At 28.7% G+C, this 22469-nt stretch overlaps 1 protein-coding gene across 1 annotated transcript in view; it reads left to right on the top strand.

Moving 5' to 3' along the window:
• Positions 1-22469, top strand: part of LOC129958953 (uncharacterized) — a 36559-nt gene that overhangs the window by 5195 nt on the left and 8895 nt on the right. Inside the window, exons 2-5 of the mRNA XM_056071709.1 lie at positions 1334-1387; positions 3530-3628; positions 16496-16555; positions 20721-20815. Coding sequence (XP_055927684.1) covers positions 1379-1387; positions 3530-3628; positions 16496-16555; positions 20721-20815 — 263 coding nt within the window. The 5' untranslated portion in view covers positions 1334-1378. The remainder of the gene's footprint in view (positions 1-1333; positions 1388-3529; positions 3629-16495; positions 16556-20720; positions 20816-22469) is intronic.

Below are 22469 nucleotides of genomic sequence, written 5' to 3'. Positions count from 1 at the left end.
TGCTTAATTTACAGTAAGAGGTACTTGAGTATTGGAGACTGCCTTGAAATAAATGTTTCTTGTACTGTTTATAGGAATAACATTTTAGTCTATTTTTCTTCTTGGTAAACACCCTGATTTGACATGAATACCTATTACCAAGCTTATTTCCTCATGCAAGTACAGACTAACAATAACGATTTTTTATTCCAACTAAATAGAGCACTTGCATGTAATTAGAAGTTCAAAAGTTTTTCTTAATGAAGATCTTTCTAATCATTTGATTAAGGGCAAGGGGACTCATAATTTGGCACTTCAGTTACGGTTACCTTGATTTATTGACCTGAATGATTTTTTTTTGGGAGGGGAGGGATTTTTTTTTTTTTTTTTTTTTTTTTTTTTTTGCTTACTATTGGAGCAAACTTGAATTGCAGCTCCTATAAATCATGTGATACTAGATGTACATAAGCATGTTTGGAACAATTTTGAGAATTAAATGGCAGGTGTCATGAAGCATATAGAGATGACATTGAGTTACATGTTTAAACATTCTGATGAGGGCAGTAAACTCTATGAAATTCTATCAGAATTTGAGAAAGTTGCTCTTTATAATATATCAGTTTTATGTTTTAGCTGTTTATTCTTGCCGAAGTCTTTTTTATCATTTCTATGTTCATGCAAAATGTTTTTTCTAGAAAAATCCATTTTCTCATGATTATTTTTGTAGATTTTGACTAAATACATTCTAATAAAATAGTTTTTTCCCTAGTAACAAATCACTATAAGATATTGAAATAGTGTATCATGAAGTTGATTTTTGTTTCTAGAGAACAACTTCTTACAAAAATGACATATTCCGGTATTTTGCACCTCTGAATGTATCATATAAGGTTATTATTACCTGCTTTTGCTTCCTGAATAGTTGAAATTCCATTCTTAAATGATTTATGGTCAGAAATTTAAAAATATTCCTTTTTAATATTTTTTAAGTAATATTCTTAAGAGTGTACGAGTTTTACCTTTTAATTTTTATTTAACTACTGTTTTATTTAACCATAATAGATTACTGAAATTTCTTTTGATCTGGTATTTGTAAATATTAAAATTTTTTATCTGGAAGTATTTTCTATTTCTGTTGAGGAGGTACATTTTTTTGTGGATACTGTGTAATATAGAAAGAATTCTTACTTATTTAAAAAATTTATTATTCTATATTTTTGAAAACTGCAAGATATTTATGCAAATTAAAATTTTGTATTGTATTGTGATCTGCTAAGTCTTTAAACATAACTATGGTTAATGTATAGTGTAGAATTTTTTTCCCCTTTCTATATTTTTATAATTTCTTTTTTAGGTATTTCAAGTATTAAGAAAAGAAGTTGGCAGTTGTGCAAAAGAAATGGCTTTGGTGTGTAATTTTTATGTGCATGTGTATTATTTTTTAAAGTGAACTTCAAAAATTTATTGGTATTTTTCATTTGAAATATGTAGTAGTAAACACTCAAAATTCAAAAAATTGAAAAAAAACATAGTTTAGACAGGAAGAATAATAAATATGGAATATTGCTTACTAGGAAGTTTGGAGCTTTTTTTATGATTAGTAATAAAAACAATTAGTGAGTAAAAAAGCATTAACCCATTCCTAAATATCACCTGAACCAAGCTGAAAAATAATCCTTAATTGAAGAAAGAAAAATACCACACGAAAAAGAGAACAGGCACAATAAAGCAAATTATTTTTCTGTTTACTTATTATTTGTATTTTTACTTTAATTGTTTCTTTATTTTTTAATATTTCTTTATATATTTACATTTATATAATATTTCAGAGATTAAAATTGGCTTTTGATAGGTTTTATTAAAAAAAAAAAAACTACTTTTTTGTGAAAATAGAATACTATGAAATTTCTTATGTTAACTATCAGTATTAAAAATTATTGAATATTATTTTAGGGAAGTTTGATACTGCCTGCTTTTTTACTTATGAAGCTTTAAGAATATTATTTTTTTTTATTTTTAAGTACATTTATTTTTTTTATTTTATTTTGAGATGACCACAATGGTAGTTAGCAAACTAGTAATAATTTCTGTCTGTAACAAGTTTGCATTTGTTGTATGGTATAAAAGCTTGATAAAATTTAAAAATTTTAAGTTTAATTTTCAGATACTTGTCACAAGTATTGAATTGGCATTATTATAATGGAACTGCAGTTTGTCAGTTAATATTTGTAAAAAGCATAAATAGTGTACAAGCACATGCTGGCAGTACTTATTTTCTGTAAGTTTTAATTTGTCGTGACACATAACTCCATCTGTATTGAGTGTTGTTCATAAAGATTTGATGCTATATAAGCACCACATGCTAATTGTTAAAAGAAGAATGGAATGAAAAAGAACATGGAAATTGATAAGATGCACTATTTCTGTTTCTTCTTATTTAACTTTAGAATAACATTTTATCTGGCAAGTTATTTTAAGCAAGTTTATTAAGACATAGATGAGATTGGTTTTGTTACTGTTAATATTTATTCTCTAGTTCGGGGTTCAGGAAATAATGAAAATGAATTTTTAAAGTTTTTATCTTGTGAAGGATGAATAAAGGAGATTTCGTATATTTATAAGAATCGAATGTAACATCTATGTTTAAAGACAGGGTAAACTGATATTTCATGATTGTTTTAAACCCATTTATATTTTATTCTTAATACTGGGTTTAATATACTTAATGTTTAAAAAGGTGGGTGTTATTTTTTGTGAAATTTTTTAAATTAGAATTAATCATTTAAAAAATATTTTCTTAATTTATTTCAAGAAATATGTGCAATTTTAAAATTTGTAGAATTGAGGAACTATGCTGTTAATATTTGATAATATGTGTTAATGATATTTGAGACTACTCTTGACTGAGAGTTATAGGTGCTAAATTATTGGAAATGTTTATTTAATCGTGACATATTCTATATCTTTTTTTCAGGCGTGTGTAAAAAAAAATTTAAAAAAAAAAAAAAATTCTACTCAAAATGTGAGGAACCAATGTCTTTTATTATTAAACATTGATTTACTTTTTTCATTAATAAAATTTTGAACTTGTCCTTTGATTTGAACTTTTTATCTTTTATCTTAATTTTGAACTTTTTATCGTAATGTTTTTTTTTCTTCATATTTTGTCTTTTAACCTGCTGAGTGCTATAGTAATTTGACCTGATACATTTAATGTTTAAAAAAAATTAGCTATTAAAGTGAATGAACCAAAAGTTTTTGTATTTAATTAAATGTCTGAGTTTTTAAGAATATTTTAACTATGGAATTTTGAGAAAATGGACAATAAAATATGAAGTATATTCTTTTGAGCTAAACCTGAAAAATGGTAAAAGGACGAATTGACTGATTAAAATGTTAATGTGATGGTCTTGTTATTTGAAAATTATATTAATAAGAATATTTTAAATATGAAAGATTAATGATTTCCCTTAAGTTATTCTGTCTATTTTATAATTTTTTAATGAATGGTTTTGTTTTTAAACTGAAATTAATTCCTAGTTCTTTTTAGAATTTTACTGAGTGGTCTCGTGAAGCAAAAGATGAATTTGCTCAAAAGCGTATGGAAGAAATGAAATTAAAAAATGAAGCATTAAAGCAAAGATATGCAGTACGTATTTAAATCTTTATTTTAAAATTTCCTCACTGTTTCTGTTTTTCTTAGTTTTTAGTATTTTAATCGCTTTTATGATGATCAAAATTGTAAATTGATGTGCTTTGAATATTTTCTTAAGTGATTAGTAACATTAGTTTAGCTCTTTTAGTTTTCAGATTTGAAGGATTTAAGGTGAATTTTAAATGCTCACCATGTTCTTTAAGATAGAAACATGTTTTTATATTTTGTTTTCCTTCTAGATAATATTAAGTAAAATAAATTAATTTTTCATATATTTGCAATGCTGTTTGGATTTAAAGTATATTTATTTTTGTGTTATTTGCACCACATATCAATAGAAGGAATTTCGGTTCAGCAATATTTCAAATTATTTTAGGATGTTTTATATAGTAATACAGTACTGTGCAAATTAATTGGGACAAGCATATTTTTTAAGAAAATTGTTCCTTTCTCAGAGATTTTTTGCCTCAAACCGGTTTCAACTGCATTTTCTTACAACGTGCGATTGCCCTCGACTAGTCTAAACTGGTTTGACCACGTGATCTGGACATATCGAAAATTTTTCCCTTCAGTTGCTGTAAGAAGTGATCGCTTGTGAATTGTCTCCTTCTGAAGTGTATTTAAAAAATGGATGTCACTCCCAGGAAAAGAACTAGAATTGTTGCCCTTAGTCAGCATACTTCTATGACTGTGAGGGATATTGCTGCAGCAGTTGGAGTTGGAAAATCTAGTGTTTCTAGGATTATTAATCAGCAAAGGAATTTTGGGACAATGTCTTCAAAACGAAAGAGTAAATGTGGACACAAACGCAAGATCATACCTCGAACAGACAAATTTCTTGTACGAAATAGTACAATGCATCCTTACAAAACAAGTAGAGATCTTCAGAGAGAATTATTAGCTACTGGTGTGAGTGTGGATTCATCGACAGTTCGACGAAGGCTTATTGAAGCTGGGAGATTTGCAAGAAAACCCATCAGAAAACAGTTAACACCTGCAATGAAAAAAAAACGTTTGGATTGGGCCAGGAAATATCAATCCTGGACTGCACAAGATTGGAAGAAGGATGTATTCAGCGATGAAACGCATTTTCTTGTGCAAGGGTTTCGCCCAAGATTTGTCAGGCGAAACAGTGGAGAACCCATCAGGGAACAACATCTTATTCAAACAGTTAAGCACCCTCAGAAACAGATGTTTTGGGGTTATTTTACTTCTGGAGGACCTGGCAGCTTAGTACCAGTTCAAGGGATGATGAACTCTAAACAATACATTTCTATAATAGAAAGTAAAATTGTGCCTTTGATGCAAACGTTCGCTGGTGGTGTTGGTTGCTTCCAACAAGATCTTGCTCCATGCCATACTTCTAAGCTAACAACGATTTTTTTTCAAAAACAGAAAATAATGGTTTTGGATTGGCACGGTAATTCTGATGTAAATCCCATGTAAAATTTGTGGAGCATTGTAAAGAGACGTTTGAATAAAGTGGACTGCTCAACAAAGAAAACAATGATTGAGAATGCTATAAGAGTTTGGTTTCATGATGACGAGATCAAAAACTTATGTTCTAATTTAATGGAATCCATGCCAAACCATGTACAGGATCTCATTCAAGCTAGAGGAGGACATATTTTGTATTAGATTGCTATACCATACATGTAAGTTAACCTATACTATTTGAACAACATTTGTGAAAAATTTTGTGTTTGTCCCATTTAATTTGCACAGTACTGTATATATTAGTAACATTATATATATATATATATATATATATATATATATATATATATATATATATATATATATATATATATATATATATATATATGACAGATTATATTATTATAACAGAAAATATTCTGAAATGATTTTAAATCAATGGGGTGCTAAGCTTTATTTTTTCGTATTTTCCATTTTTATTTAACAGAAATGAATTTTCTCAATTTCAAATTTTATTTAATAGTGATGATTGTTTGCGAGTGCAAATTTCTCAATGATGCTCCAAATGCTTTCTGTATGCTTTAATTTTTATCTTTGTGGTGTCTGAGTAGTTTTATATTATAAAGATATATTTAGCTGAGCATTTAAGTTTTCGCTTATATATTTTGGGGTTAAGATTTATTACAGCAGACTTTATGATGTGATCTGTTCATTGATTTAATGCTCCTTTCTATTTCTGTAAATGAGGCATCCATTACCTGTTATGATTGGTTCCAATTCATAGTTACAGCTTAAAATTAGATGTGCATTTTTCTGCCAGTTTTTAAACAGGTTATATCTTTACATTATTCCTGTTCATTTTTTTTTTATCAAGTTAGTTACTCTTTGTACATTGACTTTCGTTTAGACTTACTCTTATTTGATTGGAATTCTTGTTTTATTCATTTTTATTCCATTTCTCTTGGAATTTATTATTAACTGATTTTACTTAAATGCAAGTATCAGAATTATTTTTTTGAAGTTGCTATTATAAAACAAATTGTATGCCTTGGATAGTATCAAAGTTCATCATTAGGAAATTTAGTTGATAAAGTTTCTAGTCTCTTTTTTTTGCCCCTAATCAATAATTCTTGTACATGTAATATCTCTGCTTCATGAAGAGAAATGAATGAGAATGAGCAAGCACATTCTGTAATTTTTTAAAATTAATTTATTTAAATTATGCTGTTTAATAATTCTATTCTAGATTGCCGATATATCTTATCCTTTAGCCAAATAAGTGACTTCAGTAATTGCTATTTTTGATTAAAATGCTTAAATCCGTACTTGTTTTAATCAACTTGGAATGTACTGTAATGTGCAATTGGACACTGCTGAGTTTTTTTCTCTTTTTGTTTAACATTGTTCGCATAGACTGTTGCAACAATGATAAGACATGATGTTGTCTTCTATCACTTGAAACTGAAATTTAAGAATATGCAATTGTGTTAATGAGTTGCGCATCTCAAAAATAAGAGGAGAAATCTGGAGAAATGAATTCTTGCAATAACGTTAATGTTTTATTAAAAAGCTGAAAATGAATTATTAAATTATATTTTGTAAATTCCTAAAGAATGGAATTTTAATTATCCTTCTAAATTGGAAGAATTCATCTAAAAAGCATTGCTACCTTGTTTGCATTTATTGTTTGTAGAAAATTTGAAACTGAACAGCATGAAAGGGTTATATATTAAGTCACAAGAATACATAATTTTCTGTAGAAATATTTGACACTAGTTTCTTTAAGGAAAAATCTGAAGAATAGTAATTAAAAAAATTAAGCATGAAATGAAGTATACAACACATCTTAACAGAATGAATTTCCAGACAATTTTGTATTGAAAATGTATACAAGCATGAAATTGGCATATTGCATTTGTCAGTTTTGTGCTGGAAAAATATGATTAGTTTGGAGTAATCAGCTTAAAAAGCAGTATTTCATTTTCAGTAGGATTTAATCTGTTGCGAGTTTTAAAAGTAATCTTTTTATTGATGCTTAGTATGACAAATTTCGAGAAGGAAAATTTTGAACAACACATCTAGTTGATGAACACAAACATGTTCGATAATATTCAGACCCAAAGAGTGAGCTGACTGCTCCATTCTTTGAATTACTTGCTGTAAAATGTAATTTCCATGATATAAACCCTATGTGGCTTATTGTTTCATAAGAAAAAGTTATCGCTTTTTCCACAAGCAAAACAGCATACTTAAGAATTGATATGGTAATTTCTGTAGATGAGAGCGTTTGCTGTTTTCCACCTGGAAAGATACGAGGATGTGAGCCTTCTCTGAATATGAATCCCTTTCACTGATGGTTGACAACGGATTCCATGTTCTTTCCAGAACAAATACTTATCCGTCATCAGTTTGTGTCTTAAATTTAGTCATCCTTAAAGACATCAGCCCTTCAGTAATCTTTAGTACAATGGACATGTTGGCATATTTGTATCGGACGATCTCTTCTCTGACACAGGGCGAGAGGCACACAAATGATTGATTGATTAGTACCTTAAACCAACTTTATAAAACCTTCCATGTGCAATATGTGGTGACACCATAATTATGGTAAGTATTATAAGGCAAGTTGTAATTAGATTGAGTCTTAATTCTTTGTTCCCATAGCTGCAAATGTGAGTAATTGTTGCTCTTGACTTTCTGTTGCTGAATTTGTGGTTTGAAAGTATGGAAAACTCTATTGCAGAAAGACCTGCATTTAACCAACTGTCCATCTCTTTCTGATTTTCACCTATCTATTATTTCCCAGTGGTCTTCTATTGCAATTCTCCTGGCAAATGATCCTCAAAGTGTTAAGGAATTGGGGCTTCAAATTTCTTATGTCACCATCTATGAAATCTACCTCATTCTCTCATATGCTTTCTGATGCTATTAGCAGATATTTTCCAATTTTAGTTCTTTTCAATCCTAGTACTTAGATTTTCTGTCAATATTTTTTTTATTTTTGAATTAGTGATTGCTATTTTTGTAATTTTGATTTAATTTATGGAGTCTCAGTTTAAAAAAAATTAAGTACTAGATCTAAAATTATTTTTTCTTGTAATCTTTTTGTTATTCTGAGAAATGTGAGCATATGAAATTATTAGCTATCTTAAAGAGACTTTCTAATGGGAGAAAGTAAGTTGGTGTACCATCTTTATCTAATTCTATCTAACAATGGTAATTTTTTCTATTATGTAAGTTTTATGTCGGCATATAAGATAACAAGAAAGTTGAATTGCCAAGCTTTAATTCTTTAGCTTAAAAAGGAGGGCTTGGAAAAAGAAGATAAATTTTATTTAAAATGTATGAAGTTATACAAATTACATTTAAAACAGCAAGAATAAATTATATATTCTGAAAATTAATTTTGCAAACATTTTTAAAGCAAGTAATTTATTTTTTTTAAGGCTTTTAATGGTTCAAAATTGATGCAAAAGAAAGAAAAGATCATAACATTCATTTTTAAAAATGAATGTTATACTTCATTGTTAATAAAGAGAGGATGAATCTGAGGATAATATTGACTTGTCATTGCTCCCTTCCTACAGGAGCAGATTAAATATACTGGCAGCCCTTGCTGCTGAAGTTCTTGGGAGCTTTTGAAAGCATTGCATATATGTGCTTAAAATTTCGACTTGTCAGTTATATCTTAAATTAGGTAATTTCGTATTACCTATAATTTTTATTAATGCTACCTATATTTTAATGAACAATAATTGCGTTTTATAATCATGCTGTTGTTGGATTTCGGGTATATAATTAACTAGCTGAGGTATTTCCAAACTGGTGGTTATGTCAAAATGTTGAATTTGTTTATGTATCTTTCTGCAATTTACAAAAATGTAAATGCAGGCTTAAAATCTTCATCAAGGCATATGGTAACATGACAAAAAAAAAAAAAAAAATGCAAACAAGCGAGCGACTTATGTCATATGACAAGAATTGAAAAACCAAAGCAAGTGCATTTCGAACATACAGATTACCTATTTGAAGAACTGGCTTTTCGCAAACGATACATCTACCGCGTCGTTTGTTGATCCAATTTGCGGCATCGTTTATTCTTCTGATTCAGTGCCTCATATTCCTCACACTTAATCAGAAATTCTTTACGATGTGAAGTTCAATTCCTTTTGCATGCTTTCTTAAGCTTCAAACTATAGCTTGCAGAGCATCTTAAATTTTTAAAACTAAGATAATGCCCCAAGCATTATAGAATTCCATCGGCTTGTTTATTCTTTCAACTTAACAGCATATATTACAAACATTGCCAGATTTCACAAGTTTTACAATTGATCATCAGCTATTATACAAACGAAATAATATTAATAAAATATGTTTATCAAAGAAAAAATCGTTTGCTTTTACTTTTTAATAATATTTTAATTAAATAAAAATAATAGCAGTTATAAAATGAAAAAGGAATCGTCTGCTAAATGTCTATTAACAGATTTAGTTTGATTACCGAACAATTCGCTTTAAGTAGGCATTAATTTCGAAGCAGTTAGTTATGCATTTATGTATTGATTAGTTTTATCATTTGTGTAAACGTTTATTATATTTAATGAAGTATTTTTCCACACAAAAGTTCCTTTTTGGCTCATAGAAATTCATTCTGAAAGAACGTGTGCCTTTTGTGTAAAGAAATTTGATTTTCCAAGGATGAAGCGGGACGCCAGATTTATTTCTAAAAAGTGGGTTACAATGTTTAAAGATTTGGGAACTCCTGAATAGGGCTGGGCGATGACTGAGCTTCATCGCGATATAACGTCCAACACATATCGATATTTTTCGATATATCGTGATATCATTATTTATAGCTATTATAAGTTATAAATAGCATCTCTTGATATATTGACTGATCAGAAAGACTCCAAATAAAAGGAAGTTTCAATTTATAGAGTAAAAATATTCGTTTTCTTTTGAATAAAAATAGTTAGAAAATAATTGTATTAAGCCCCCTCTAATAAAGTGTATTAATGCCAAAGCAATGCCTGCATGTTACAATTTATAATATTGTCTTTTTCCAATATAATTTTTAAAATTTTACGCTTTTTACTGCTGACTTAAAGTTTTTAATTTTTCATTAAAAAAAGGAAAACGACATAACAATGCCTTTTAACAATTAAAATTAAGTAGTTTTAATAAATCATGAATTCAAAATCTGATGTCTTGAAAAATTAATTTTTTATATGAATTGCATAAATTTTTATTACTATTTTAATAGTATTATTGGCTTATTTAATTTAAATATGCACTAGAATTTTAACAATAGATTTGTTTTATAACTAAAATTTATCATTCAATTTACTAATTCAAAAAGACGAAAATTAGTAATTCCGAAATGAGTAAAACATTAATAACAAATATTATGGAGGGTAAATTTATTTACGGACAAATGATGTAATACATTAAAAATTTTAGAAAAGGTCCTGATCATGATCGAATAACAGAATTGCCATTATATATCATTAATATAAACTCAATGAAACAAATAACCAACACTCAAGTATAATGCTGTTTTGAATATTAAAATTCCAGTTAATTATCTATTATTTCTAAGTATTCTATCGGCATTTTGGCATGTTATAAAATTTGAAATGAAATAAAAAAATTAAAATAAAATGAGAAATTAATTATGAGAATGAAAAAAGAATTATATAAAAAACAGTTAAAAGATTGAAAAATCACCACTAAAATATCTTTACATAAAAAAAAAGAAAAATAATAATTTCACAAATTTCTTAAGTCAATTGAAAGTAGGAATTTTTAAATCAATTCAATATACTGTGTATTTAAAGATAAAGAACATGAATTATAAAAAAAAGGGAAAGAGAGGAAAACTCTTTTAAATTGCGTTAAAATTTCAAAAAAGCTCAACCTATAATCTGATCGCATAAAGTGAAATAAATTGGAGTAATAAAATTTATCCATTAAAAATCTTTATCTTAAATAAAAAAATATATTGTAATAAAAATTATATAATGAAACTGGAAAAGCATTTTTTAAAGATATTAGAAAAGAGAAATTATACACACAGAAATATAAAAACACATACAGAAAAGCTTGTGGATTAAAAAGAAAAGAACAAAACATTTTCCACCTGTATGCAAAACAATGCCTTGAAATCCTCCAAAAATATTTGTAAAACATTGCCAGGACTTATTCTTAATAGTCATACAAATTCGATTACAATGGAAATCTCGAAATTACCTAAAATTCGGCAAGTATCAAAAATACCAAAATTTGTTTAATAAATTAAATTTAAAATAACCCAAACATGAGAAAGTTATTTAAGTAAGATTTTTGTTACATTTTTGATACTGAAAATGTTTCTTTAATATAAAAATTGTTTGAAACTTTCTCTTACTTAAAAGATGATTCAAAATTTGATCATTTTCTTTTTATAGTTAATTAACTGTCAAAATGGTTGTCTTCTTATTCAGTTCTGTAAACACATTTCTTTTTTTAAAATTCTCAGATACACCAGATTTTAACATTTTAATTAAAACTAAAGTTGCTGGCAGTTTTGTGCTGGAATTCCATCTAGTACTAAATTTAATGTTTTTACTCTTTCTCGTATGATGATTTCAACAGCTGATTTGCTGCAAGTACTTCAAATTGTGCTCACAAGTATTGAAATAAAAGATGGATTTCAATGTAGATTTTGTGGTGTATAAGCAAATAGTTAATTTTTTATTAGTAAAAATGTGAAAATAATTTCATTCTGAGCAATACATTAGCTAATCTATTTAATTAAAAAATTTTATTTGTCAATTTTTAAAAAATAAATCTTACATTTTAAAATGAAGGCAGATTAATTATTATGCTGCAAATTATATAATAAAAGTGTGAATGTGGTGCTAAATTTTTTATATGAAATATTAAAAAAATTATTCAGCTTTGCTTAATTTCCTGGAGCTCAATAGACTTGCATAATTAGGAAAAAGCAGTTTGTTTAAATACTGATATCAAATTTTATCCCACTTAATAATATGTCAATTGAAATTTATTTTATTGGCTTTATTTTTAATGGAAGACGAATTTTTAAAAATAATTATGTAAACTGCACTACATTTTTGTATGAAACCAGACCAAAACTACCAGTCTATTACTACCTTTTCTAGTGGTATAAAGAGCTCTGTGTAACATTCTATCTTAAAAATTTTATACTTCCAGTAAACAGAAGACTTTCCCATGTTAACATATCTAGAAGTATTAGGTTATTTCAAGCTTTAACAAAATTTCTTGTGTTCAGGCTCTCTGATTGTAATATAATAGTAGTTTACAAAGCTGATGAGTATTCTGACATGACACTTAAAGGGCTTTCAATTAAAGTGTGACAGGGAAATAGGACATTGGGAGTGAAGGATTTTCAATCCCAAGGATGCAGGAGTCTTATCTACATCGTTCACTCTAATCATTGAAATGAACTTCATGAGAATTTTTTCTTTATTTTGAATTGGTTTCGTTCTGAAGCTCGGTAAATATAATATTTGGTCAGCTGGATTCCTATCAGAATTTGGCTTTTACATCAATATAAGCCATGTAGACATATTTAATTTCTTAACTGGGAAAATCATTTGCATCAAAATGCCAAGAAGTGATTAGCATCATGTTGTTCATTTATATTAGTTGGTTACTACACATAGACGTCCTGTGATGCTGAAAAAATTATGAGCGTTTTTTTTGCTCGGCATTTTCTCTAGATCGAACCCAATATTATTATTTTTTCTGGGAAATCTGTGTGAAATACCTAAATGTTATCAATGTACTTCATACTGCTAATTGCTTTGCCTCCAACTCTGCTAATACTACTAATTGCAACTCCAGCATTAATATATAATATGGGCATGTGTGTAGTTTTAAATAAACTGCACTATTAAAATTTCCTAATCGCACGAACTCCATTTTCACTGTAACTGGAGTGGTGGAGGTTTCTCAATCGGAACGCTGAGGTTTGCAAATTTTTTCTAAAACTATTTAAGATCGAAATTCTTTCTCACTCGCTCCTTTTTTATCCTTTACATACTCGGTTTGCCATTCTGCTTTCCCCATGGCTCGGACAAAGAAATTTTAACAATTTAAAATTGAACTATATCCGTGAAATTCTAAAGAATAAAAAAGCATTAAAAAAAACTCAACGACTACTACTTCTTTCCAAGTTTTACATATGTAAACAGTGCTCAAAAAGAATAAGTAGATTTAAAATGTTTCTTTCTAATGAGTGACAATAAATAGACACGATACGTTGTTGAATAGAAGAAAGGCAAGGCTTTTGCAATTGGGTGATTCCATAAAAGAAGCGCTATTTGTTTACGAGAAAATGTCGATACTCACAAAAAGTCATTCTGTGTGGTGTAAGATGTATTCTCGTCGAAAACAGATTCATAATTGGTACAAGAAATTCTTAGATTGCATATGCAAGGAAAGTTTTACTCGTATCCAAACTGCTTTCGAATGTAACCATAGTAACTTCACATGCTGAAGTAGTCGTTAGCTTAGAATTTTTTAACTGACGGTATGGTATGGTCTTAAAACCTATACCTGCTACTCTTCAAAATTGGTTAAATCGAAATGTTGGAGTAGGAAGTTCAATAGCCAGGGGCCAGTTCAGAGACGGCGGCAGAAATTTTCCTACAGAAAACAAAATATTTCTCCATTTTTGCTTCAAAATAATGCACAGTATTTAATTTCCTATTTAAAGTAAGATAATTAAGTATTTAAAATCGAGTTTAATAAATAGTGATTTGTATGGCGTCAGGATAAAAACTGTAGATCGAACAACGAAGAATAATAGCAATCTTTGTCTGTTGTAAAGCAGCTTTGCAAGCCGTCATTGAATATATATATATATATATATATATATATATATATATATATATATATATATATATATATATATATATATATATATATATATATATATATATATATATATATATATATATATATATATATATATATATATATATATATAAGAAACTTGAAACGGCTCATTGGGAAAGATATTTATTAAAAGGTATGATTAAAAAAAGTATTGTCATGATAGTTTTCTGAGCTGCGATATTAGATCGGATGAATGGAATCGGTATATTTCTCCAAAGAGAAAGGGGGGAAAAAAACCCTTGGGACAGCTATTGATCTTTTGAAGTCCATGCAGGTTTTGAAAGAACAGATAGAAATAATTGATATTTGCGAGATGAAGGCAAATGCGAACTCGTGCTCAATACAGAAATCAGGGGCGATGTATTAGGAAATAGAAAAACATTTCGAAAACGATATTACGGCAATTGTTATGAGAAAAAGAAAAGCTGAGAGCATATTTTCCTGTGTTGGATATGTTATGCTCAGAACTTTTCATGGTGTTTAGAAACTTGTAGTAAAATTAATACCATATTTAGATTGTTTGGTTTATTTTCCAAGCATAATCAAAGCAAAAATTTAAAGAAACTGTTCAGAAATTTAGAGAATATTATTCAGAGTATATTGAATCCGAATTTGACTCTGAAATACTACATTTTAAATACTTGTCTTAATTTCTCAAAACAAATGGTGAAATAATATTGCCGGACATGAATTGTCATTAATTGATATATATAATATAGTACAATCAACTGTACCGAAAGTAATGACATCACTAAAAATTTATCGACGCTTTGTAGTCACTAATGCAAGTGGTAAACGAAGTTTTCCGAAACTGAAGTTACTGAAAACTGTTAAATCATCAACAACTCGAGTACGTCTGGAATCTGCGTTATAGCCAATGAACATGATACGTGAGAAAAAAAAGTTTTTCCTGATTTTGTATTTTTAAAAAAAGCTTACAATTTGGAATTGTACATAATATAAATTGAATTATTTTACAAAATACTTTCTTTAATTAAAAAAAAAAGCAAATCATCAAAGAATATTTAAAATACACTAAATTTTGATACCATTTCACTATTTATTAGAATTAAATATTTTTGTTCGTTTTTACTTTTTTGTACTTAAACTTCTGTATTGAATTTTTTTTAAGTCATTAATTTTAAATATTGATTATTAATTAATTTGATAATAATAGCAATTTAATTATTTATTATAAGCATTTTTATTAAAAAATATAAATATGAAATTAAAGTCAATAAAATGTATTGGGTTTAAAGAGTTGAGAACAGAATGCATAGCGTCACGGGAGGTGCTTAAGTGCATAAATTTCAAGAACATTTTTAAGCACCTTAAGAGAAATACATTTTTCATCTTATAAGTTGAAGACGAAAAAATGAACGCATGGTCATAAAGCTCTGTTTACCAGATGTATAGAAAAAAAAAAAAAAAAAAAATCAAACATAAGTGAAGAATGTGGAGAAGGAATCCAAAATAAGGCCGATCCAGGGGTGTTAAGATTCTGTTTCTTCTACAAAGGCCATCATAGGTTATTGAAATACTAGAATGGTAACGCGAATTGTCAATACGAAATACTAATGTGTCAAACTTGTCAGTTAAACCTCACTTACCTCATGTAACGGGTGACTCGCATAACGAACAAAACAAAATGTAAAAAATTGATATAAGGGGCGTTATTTCGCAAAATGAGCATCGAGGGAACACCGTAACGTAATATCCTGAATTGGCTTGTATCATTTGTGTTGTGTGCTTGTTAGAATAGAGCCCATATATTTACATGGAAGAAATTTTGGCCGGTAAGCGTTATCGAACGCAACTTCGAGGGGTTTTGAGCAAGTGCCTGTGGAGCTTTAATCGATCAGATTTTGTCTTGCCAAGATTATAGAGCTAGAGGTGCATAGCAACGACATCAATGAGCTGGTGTAAGAACGTAACCAGAACTACCAAAGAGTTTATGTAGCTGTATTCTGTGTCGCAGCAAAAAACTGCGTAGGAGATTTGGACAGGAGAAGTAGAATTAAAAGACACAACAGAACAACAACCTTCCGCTGAAATAAGAGAGATGATGAAACCATGAGTAATTGTATCGTATATTGAGAAGCATCATTCTGATAAGACAGTAGTTATGCGTTCTGCAAATTCATCTAACGATAATGCTGTCTCATTTTCACCACGCATCCAAAGATAAGCGTCTTAAGACAATTTTCTTGTAAAAAAAGTATGCTTTATAAATAGTAAATTACATTATTATAAACTTTTTTGTTTTCCTTGAGGGGAGTACCTTATTTGACATGAATTCCTATGGGGGGAAAAGTGTTAAGCTCTTTTTGGTTGCTGATTGGATGCTCGATTGAATGCCGAGATATCAAAAAAATATTTTTCTTTCAAAGCTTTTGAGGTTTATGATGCTTTATAAATTAACAAAGATTTGTTTTCTTATGCCTATTGTATTTTTGAATATCTGTTGCTTACTTATTAATAAATTATTTTCCCTTGCAGGAAGTAGAACAAGATCGTATAAAAGCTGAAGCTAAAGACTCAGCTGTAACGTCTTTAAAGGTAGTTTGCTTTTCCTTTATATTTTTAATTCATTTTATTATCTATTGCTTATTCTTTAGAAATATATTTTTTAATAAAGCAACTGGTTTAGTTATGAGTATGTTGATGAAAATAAATATAAATTTTTGATTCATCCTCCCACAGTATGAATTATTTTGATTTATCTACTTGCAGATTTGAGGCATGGACAAAAGTTTATTGTTTGTTTGCAATTTTGTGAGCAAAGATTTTTTGCCATTTTAAACAAAAATAATTTATTCCTCAGTTAGTGTTATTATTATTATTTTTTTTTTAAAGACAGCTGACACAACAAGATTCGTATTTAGGTATGTGACTATGTTCGGAATGAATTTTTTAAAACACGTTTAAAAATAATTATATTTTTTTAAATACTAAAAAAGTAATACTTGTTTAAAAAGATTGAAAAATATGTATGAAAACAAAATATGTCAAGTAAGTGGCAAAAGTTTTTTTTTTAATTAGAATTTTTTTTTTCTAAAAAGAGCTATAACGCAAAAATCTTCTAGTTTAGAGGTTTATTGATTGATTTACTTAATATACTTCTTAAGCTATTTGAAAATATTACCTAGATCCTGAACTAAAAATTAAGCAGTATTTCTATCCATTATTTATTAGAATTCAACTGATAAATAACACAATTTTCATTTTTTTTCTTCACATTTTGAAGCACTAAAATTACTATAAAGTATTTCTAAATGGATAGATTATTTATTCTCTAGTTCAAGATCTGCAGAACATATTGAGAAATTATTATATCTAATTTGAACAAAAAATATGCATTAGATTTTAATGTATGAATTTTTTCTGTCAGATTAGAATTTGAGAAAATAACTTTTAAAGATGTAAAACAGCATTAAAACATATGGTAATGAAAGTATAAAAAATAAGTGCAACTTCCCAAAATTTAGACTCGGTAACAAAATTCTAATGGTGGTTATACAAAGCAAAAAAACAAAAAACAAAAACAACTTCAATGTTTAAGTATTCAAACAATCAAACAATTACTAGTGGTTATTAAACAGCGATTACTAGTGGTATTCTGTGTTTATATTTGTATACATTTGGATATTTTCTTGAATAATTTTTTGAATTTCATCTAAAACATGGTTCTGTATTCAAAACTATTGGTTCGACAAAAGTGCTGGGTTTTTTTGAGGGCGCATAGTTCTTAAAAACTAATTTTTTATTTTTTTATTAGGGCCTTAAAAGTTTTTAATTATTTTTTATCCAGGTGCTTATATTTTTCTTGATAAAAAAAACATTTCACCACGCTAGATCTGCCTGATTATAGGCTGTATTTTCTTTGTGATGTCGGATGTTTCAATGTTTAATTGATTTAATGGTCAGTGAAAAAGGTTTTCTTAGTTTAGGGATATATTGATAAAATGAGTAAAATATATCGTTTTCATTTACTTGACTCTTCTTTCATCTCCTTTTGCTTGTTTAGAAAAGAGGAATACTTGTTTGTACTGCATTAATTAGTTATATTTCAGTGTTGTTTAATGACTTTTCGTTACTGAAGTATTTATTTTTATTTCAATTTTTGTGCAGAAGTTTAAAACTTCTTAACAACATGCCGATAAATATACATTTGATTCATTATAGAATTTTAAAAGTGAATGATCAAGGTTTCCAAACATAAGAATAAAGCAAACTGTACATGATCCTTAAAGGTTTACTTGTAGGACATTTGCTACTCTTGCAGAAAGATATCAAAAATAATGCCGATAAAATTCCTTCTTTACTTTTTCGTATACGAACTATTCAAAGAGAAAAAAATTATAATCGCACACCAAAAAAAAAAAAAAAAAAAAATCGAACTCGAGATTTAAACCCTATCTTCATGAATTCAGAGCTCCGAATAACACACTTTTGGTATTATGTATTTGGTATTTTGGTATTATGAAAAGCTGAAAAATTACAGCTGGAATTTCTCAATACTAAATTTGCAGATTTCAACCAAATTTTGAACAAAATCCATTCCTATTGTTTTTGTTTGTTTCTTTGTCCGAGTACAAGAGAGCAGGATAATTCAAAACACAAGATGCTACATCGGTAAAATGTGACACATAGTTTTTGCATCTAGTGCAGATCAATATCAGTCAACGAGTTGATCGTCTGTATGTTTGTATGCATGCAAATACTGTAACAAAAATATAACTTAGATAAATGAAATTTGTTATCTTATTCCTAAAATTGTAATTCTGTCATAAATTTTGGATTTAATTGGTGGGCCAAAAAGTTTCCAAATATAATCGGTTCACCCCCGCTCCCCCTTTTTTTTCCTTTCTTTTTATACTGTGACTCTGAAAATAAACATCTGTATACTCGTGACATCCTGACCTTCTCTAATTTTTATGACAGAGGGAGGGGTGATAGCTTTCAATGGGAAGTATGTAAGGAAGCAGTAGGGGGAGGCACTCTCAGCTGGTTTCTCATATATTTATGGAAGAGCACATTGAGTTATTTCTTCAAATGTATTAGTGATAACCCACTTTTGCCTTTTTATATTTATGATATATGCAAGTTAGTAATAATAACAATTGTGCTTTTTAAAATTATGCAAGACAATCTCTGTTGAAACTGTTTCTTCAGTAAATTCCTAATGCCAGTATGGTTTCTCTAATAATGTATCTTGTTCTGTAATTGATAATTTGAGTGTAGGCGTAAGAAGAGACAAATTATTGCATTCCACAAAAGCAATATCTGATAACAATATTTGTTTTTCAAATATGAATTGTCAGTAGCTTGTTTTAAAAATATTGGAATGCATAATGAATTCAGTGAATTTTGCATCAGTAAGAAATGTTGTTTTGGCAGAGAAGGTTGAAAACTGAATTCTGTTCTGCGTTGTACTTTCATCAGAAAGGATAAAAGATGGTATGAAGATAGTATTCTCCTGGAGTTTATAGATTTCCTAGTCGAATCACCTTTACACGATTTCGGTATTTTTCGAGTCAGGAAAATGAAATTGGATGAAGTTTTTAATTATTTAGCAGAAAATCGTAAATTTAAAAAATATGGAGTTTTGAAAAGTTTCATTCTTTCTCAAGCATCTATTGAAAGAGGGTTTGGCATTAATCAAAATGTTGAAGTGGGAGATTTGAATGAAAAATATGTTTCATAATATGTAGTCTATAACCACATAAAGCAGTCTGGCAGAATCCACTCAGTAAACATTATTAAGGAATTGAGAAATTTGACAATATCAGCCCATTCAAAAAATCGACTTGTTTGGGGGAATCAAATGACGAAAGAAAGAGTTGTCAATAAAATAAAGGAAGTTAGACTCTGAATTCTTTGATCTCATTACATTAAAAAAAAAAATGCTAAAATTGAATACAAAACTAATGCACTTGTTTAAAAAGCCAGAATTTTTCACTGGTAGCAAAATTTAATGAAATTAATAGCGAAAAAAATGAATGTATTGAAAGTGTTCCGGAAAAATTTTTAAAAACAAAATAACCATTTATTTATATTTTTAATAAAATTAACATGATTTTTATATTCTAAATTTGTTAACCTCAAAAAAGGTTAAAATCATAAATAACTCGAATGTTGATTGAGTTGTAGTATAACTTTATCTCCGATTTATGCTACTAACTGCAGTGTAATTAAATAATTTAGGATATGTGATGAGTCTTAGTAAGGGTTATCAAACGAAACTTGCGAGAAAAAAAAATCTAAACTTAATTTCAGTGTTGGTGAAAAATATTCAGATTCCTGGTAGTATTTTATGTGTATATTTGTATAAAATTGGGCACTTACTCATTTAATACTCAATTTGCTTCATTCAAACTTATAGTTCTATAGTAAAAAAATATTGGGTTAAGGTTAGTTATTTTTGCTCTAAAAGTGCTTAAAAAGCACTTATATGCTTATTTTTTAAAAATAAAATTCGTCTAAACACTTGGTTTTTTTTTTTTTTTTTTTTTCTCCTAAAGATTTTTAGAGTTCATTATTATAAGGAAGGAATCTGATTTCTCACTTAAATTTGCGCATAAAAAAGAATTTTTTGCAGCTGCTTTGTATGTTTAATGCTAATTTTTTTAAGTAGTTATCAAATGTATAAAGTAATTATAGCTGAACTTGTCTTTCTCTTTTTTTTATTCATTGAACATAACTTGTAAACTTTTTTTTCAAGATTTCAAAGAAGGAGAATATTGCTATTAAAAAAAAAGAAGAAATTCTTAAAGTGGAAAGAGAATGGGACAAAGGGAAAGTTGATCAAGATGCTGAGTAAGTAACTTCTTTTTAAGCTGAAAGAGTTACGGTGTTTTGCTTTAAATTAATTTTCAAGTTTTATAAGTATGTTACTTATTAGGACAGGACTGTGAATTAATTCTAAGGGATTTACAATAGTGACATAACTTACACTATATCGCATCGGACACATCTGCAACTTTATTTATGTCGAAGTTCTGTCATTGGGCTTTGCTTTTTATCATTATATTTTTTATGCTTTTAAAAAAAAATTTATTTGCTGGAGGGTAAACATTTTTTTTTCTCAGCTCCAAACAAGGCGAATTACGAGCCAACAAAATACTTTGTGCAAGAAGATTTATTTTTCCTTTTATTTTAATTCAAGAATTGCCACTGAAAGCCATCGTGCGCTATTGGAAACTTACGGTGAACATATTCCATCGATAAAAATACGAGTTTTGAGCTTTTAGAAATTGCGATTTCGATACAGTGGACAAAGAGCTCTCTGCTCAACCGGAAAAAGTTCACGGATGAGAAACTGGAAGCTTTACTTGTCAAGAATCGTATCAGACGCTACATTAACTTGCAGAATCATTGATTGTTGACCACACACGTTTCTAAACGTTTAAATGCACTCAGTATGATTTCAAAAGCCAGGAAATTGGTTGCAATACGAATTGAACAACGATTTTTTTTCCCCTTCATGTGAACATTTGCTTCAATGTCAAAAAAAAAAAAATGCTTTTCGTTTCATCGTACCGTCACTAGGGATTGCAATATCGGACCAAAAGTTCAATACCGGTATTCGATATTTTTTAGATATTAATACCGGGATACCGGTTTTAATACCGGTATTAGAAATTTTAGAAAAGGAAAGAAAACATAGGTCTTTCTTTCTTTTATTTGCCAGTTTTATTAGAGAGTGTAAATATCAGAAAAAATAATTTGTAACTTATAAATTATAACAGTATTGTAATGTCTTGATCTAGACTAATCAAATAACGAAGCAGAATTTCCAGACAATTCTTTATTTTACAGTCCTATATATACAAAAGAACAACTTGCTCTAATCTTGGTTAAATAAAGTTATTTACACCTGTAGTAGGAGACACAACAGTCGAAGTCGAAGGTTTTCTTGAAACTCAGTTCTCCATCAATACGGAGAAACGACACTCACAGGTTGTTAGTCAACAAGACCACTCCAGGAATAGTTCTCCGGACTCCGAACTCGTGGGCGTAGTCCAACAGTCTGCCTGCAATTCGTTTCTTCTCTTCTCCTAAAAAAATCTCCGCACTTTATATCGGCGACAATCACCGCCTCTTAATTTACATTGGTAATTTGAGCTGTCTTTCGGCCAATCGGGGTTCAGCAATATGCTCTCTCAGCGGCGCCAGTCTTTCGTGGGAAGGTCCTTTGTGTGATGCACCTTTCATAACTGACTATTCTGGAACACGGAGTTATCATAGTCATTTCACAATGAGAAACGTTTAGCATCCAGATGTTTGGACACCCCTTTCTCTTTGAAGGTGCTCTCAATATCTCTTGGACGAAGAATTCCCACATGTGGTCTTTCACTGTAGTCGCTAATGAACAGATGCGAGACCACCCAGGTGAAAAGATCCACCATCTGGCTATCTCGAGGAGTTTAGTAAGTAACAGCGACGACACAGCTGGCTGTAAATGTCTTAT

This window comes from Argiope bruennichi, chromosome X1 (genome assembly GCF_947563725.1).
Source record: "Argiope bruennichi chromosome X1, qqArgBrue1.1, whole genome shotgun sequence".
In the NCBI taxonomy this organism is placed as follows: domain Eukaryota; kingdom Metazoa; phylum Arthropoda; class Arachnida; order Araneae; family Araneidae; genus Argiope; species Argiope bruennichi.
This window is presented reverse-complemented; position numbering and strand designations above follow the sequence as displayed.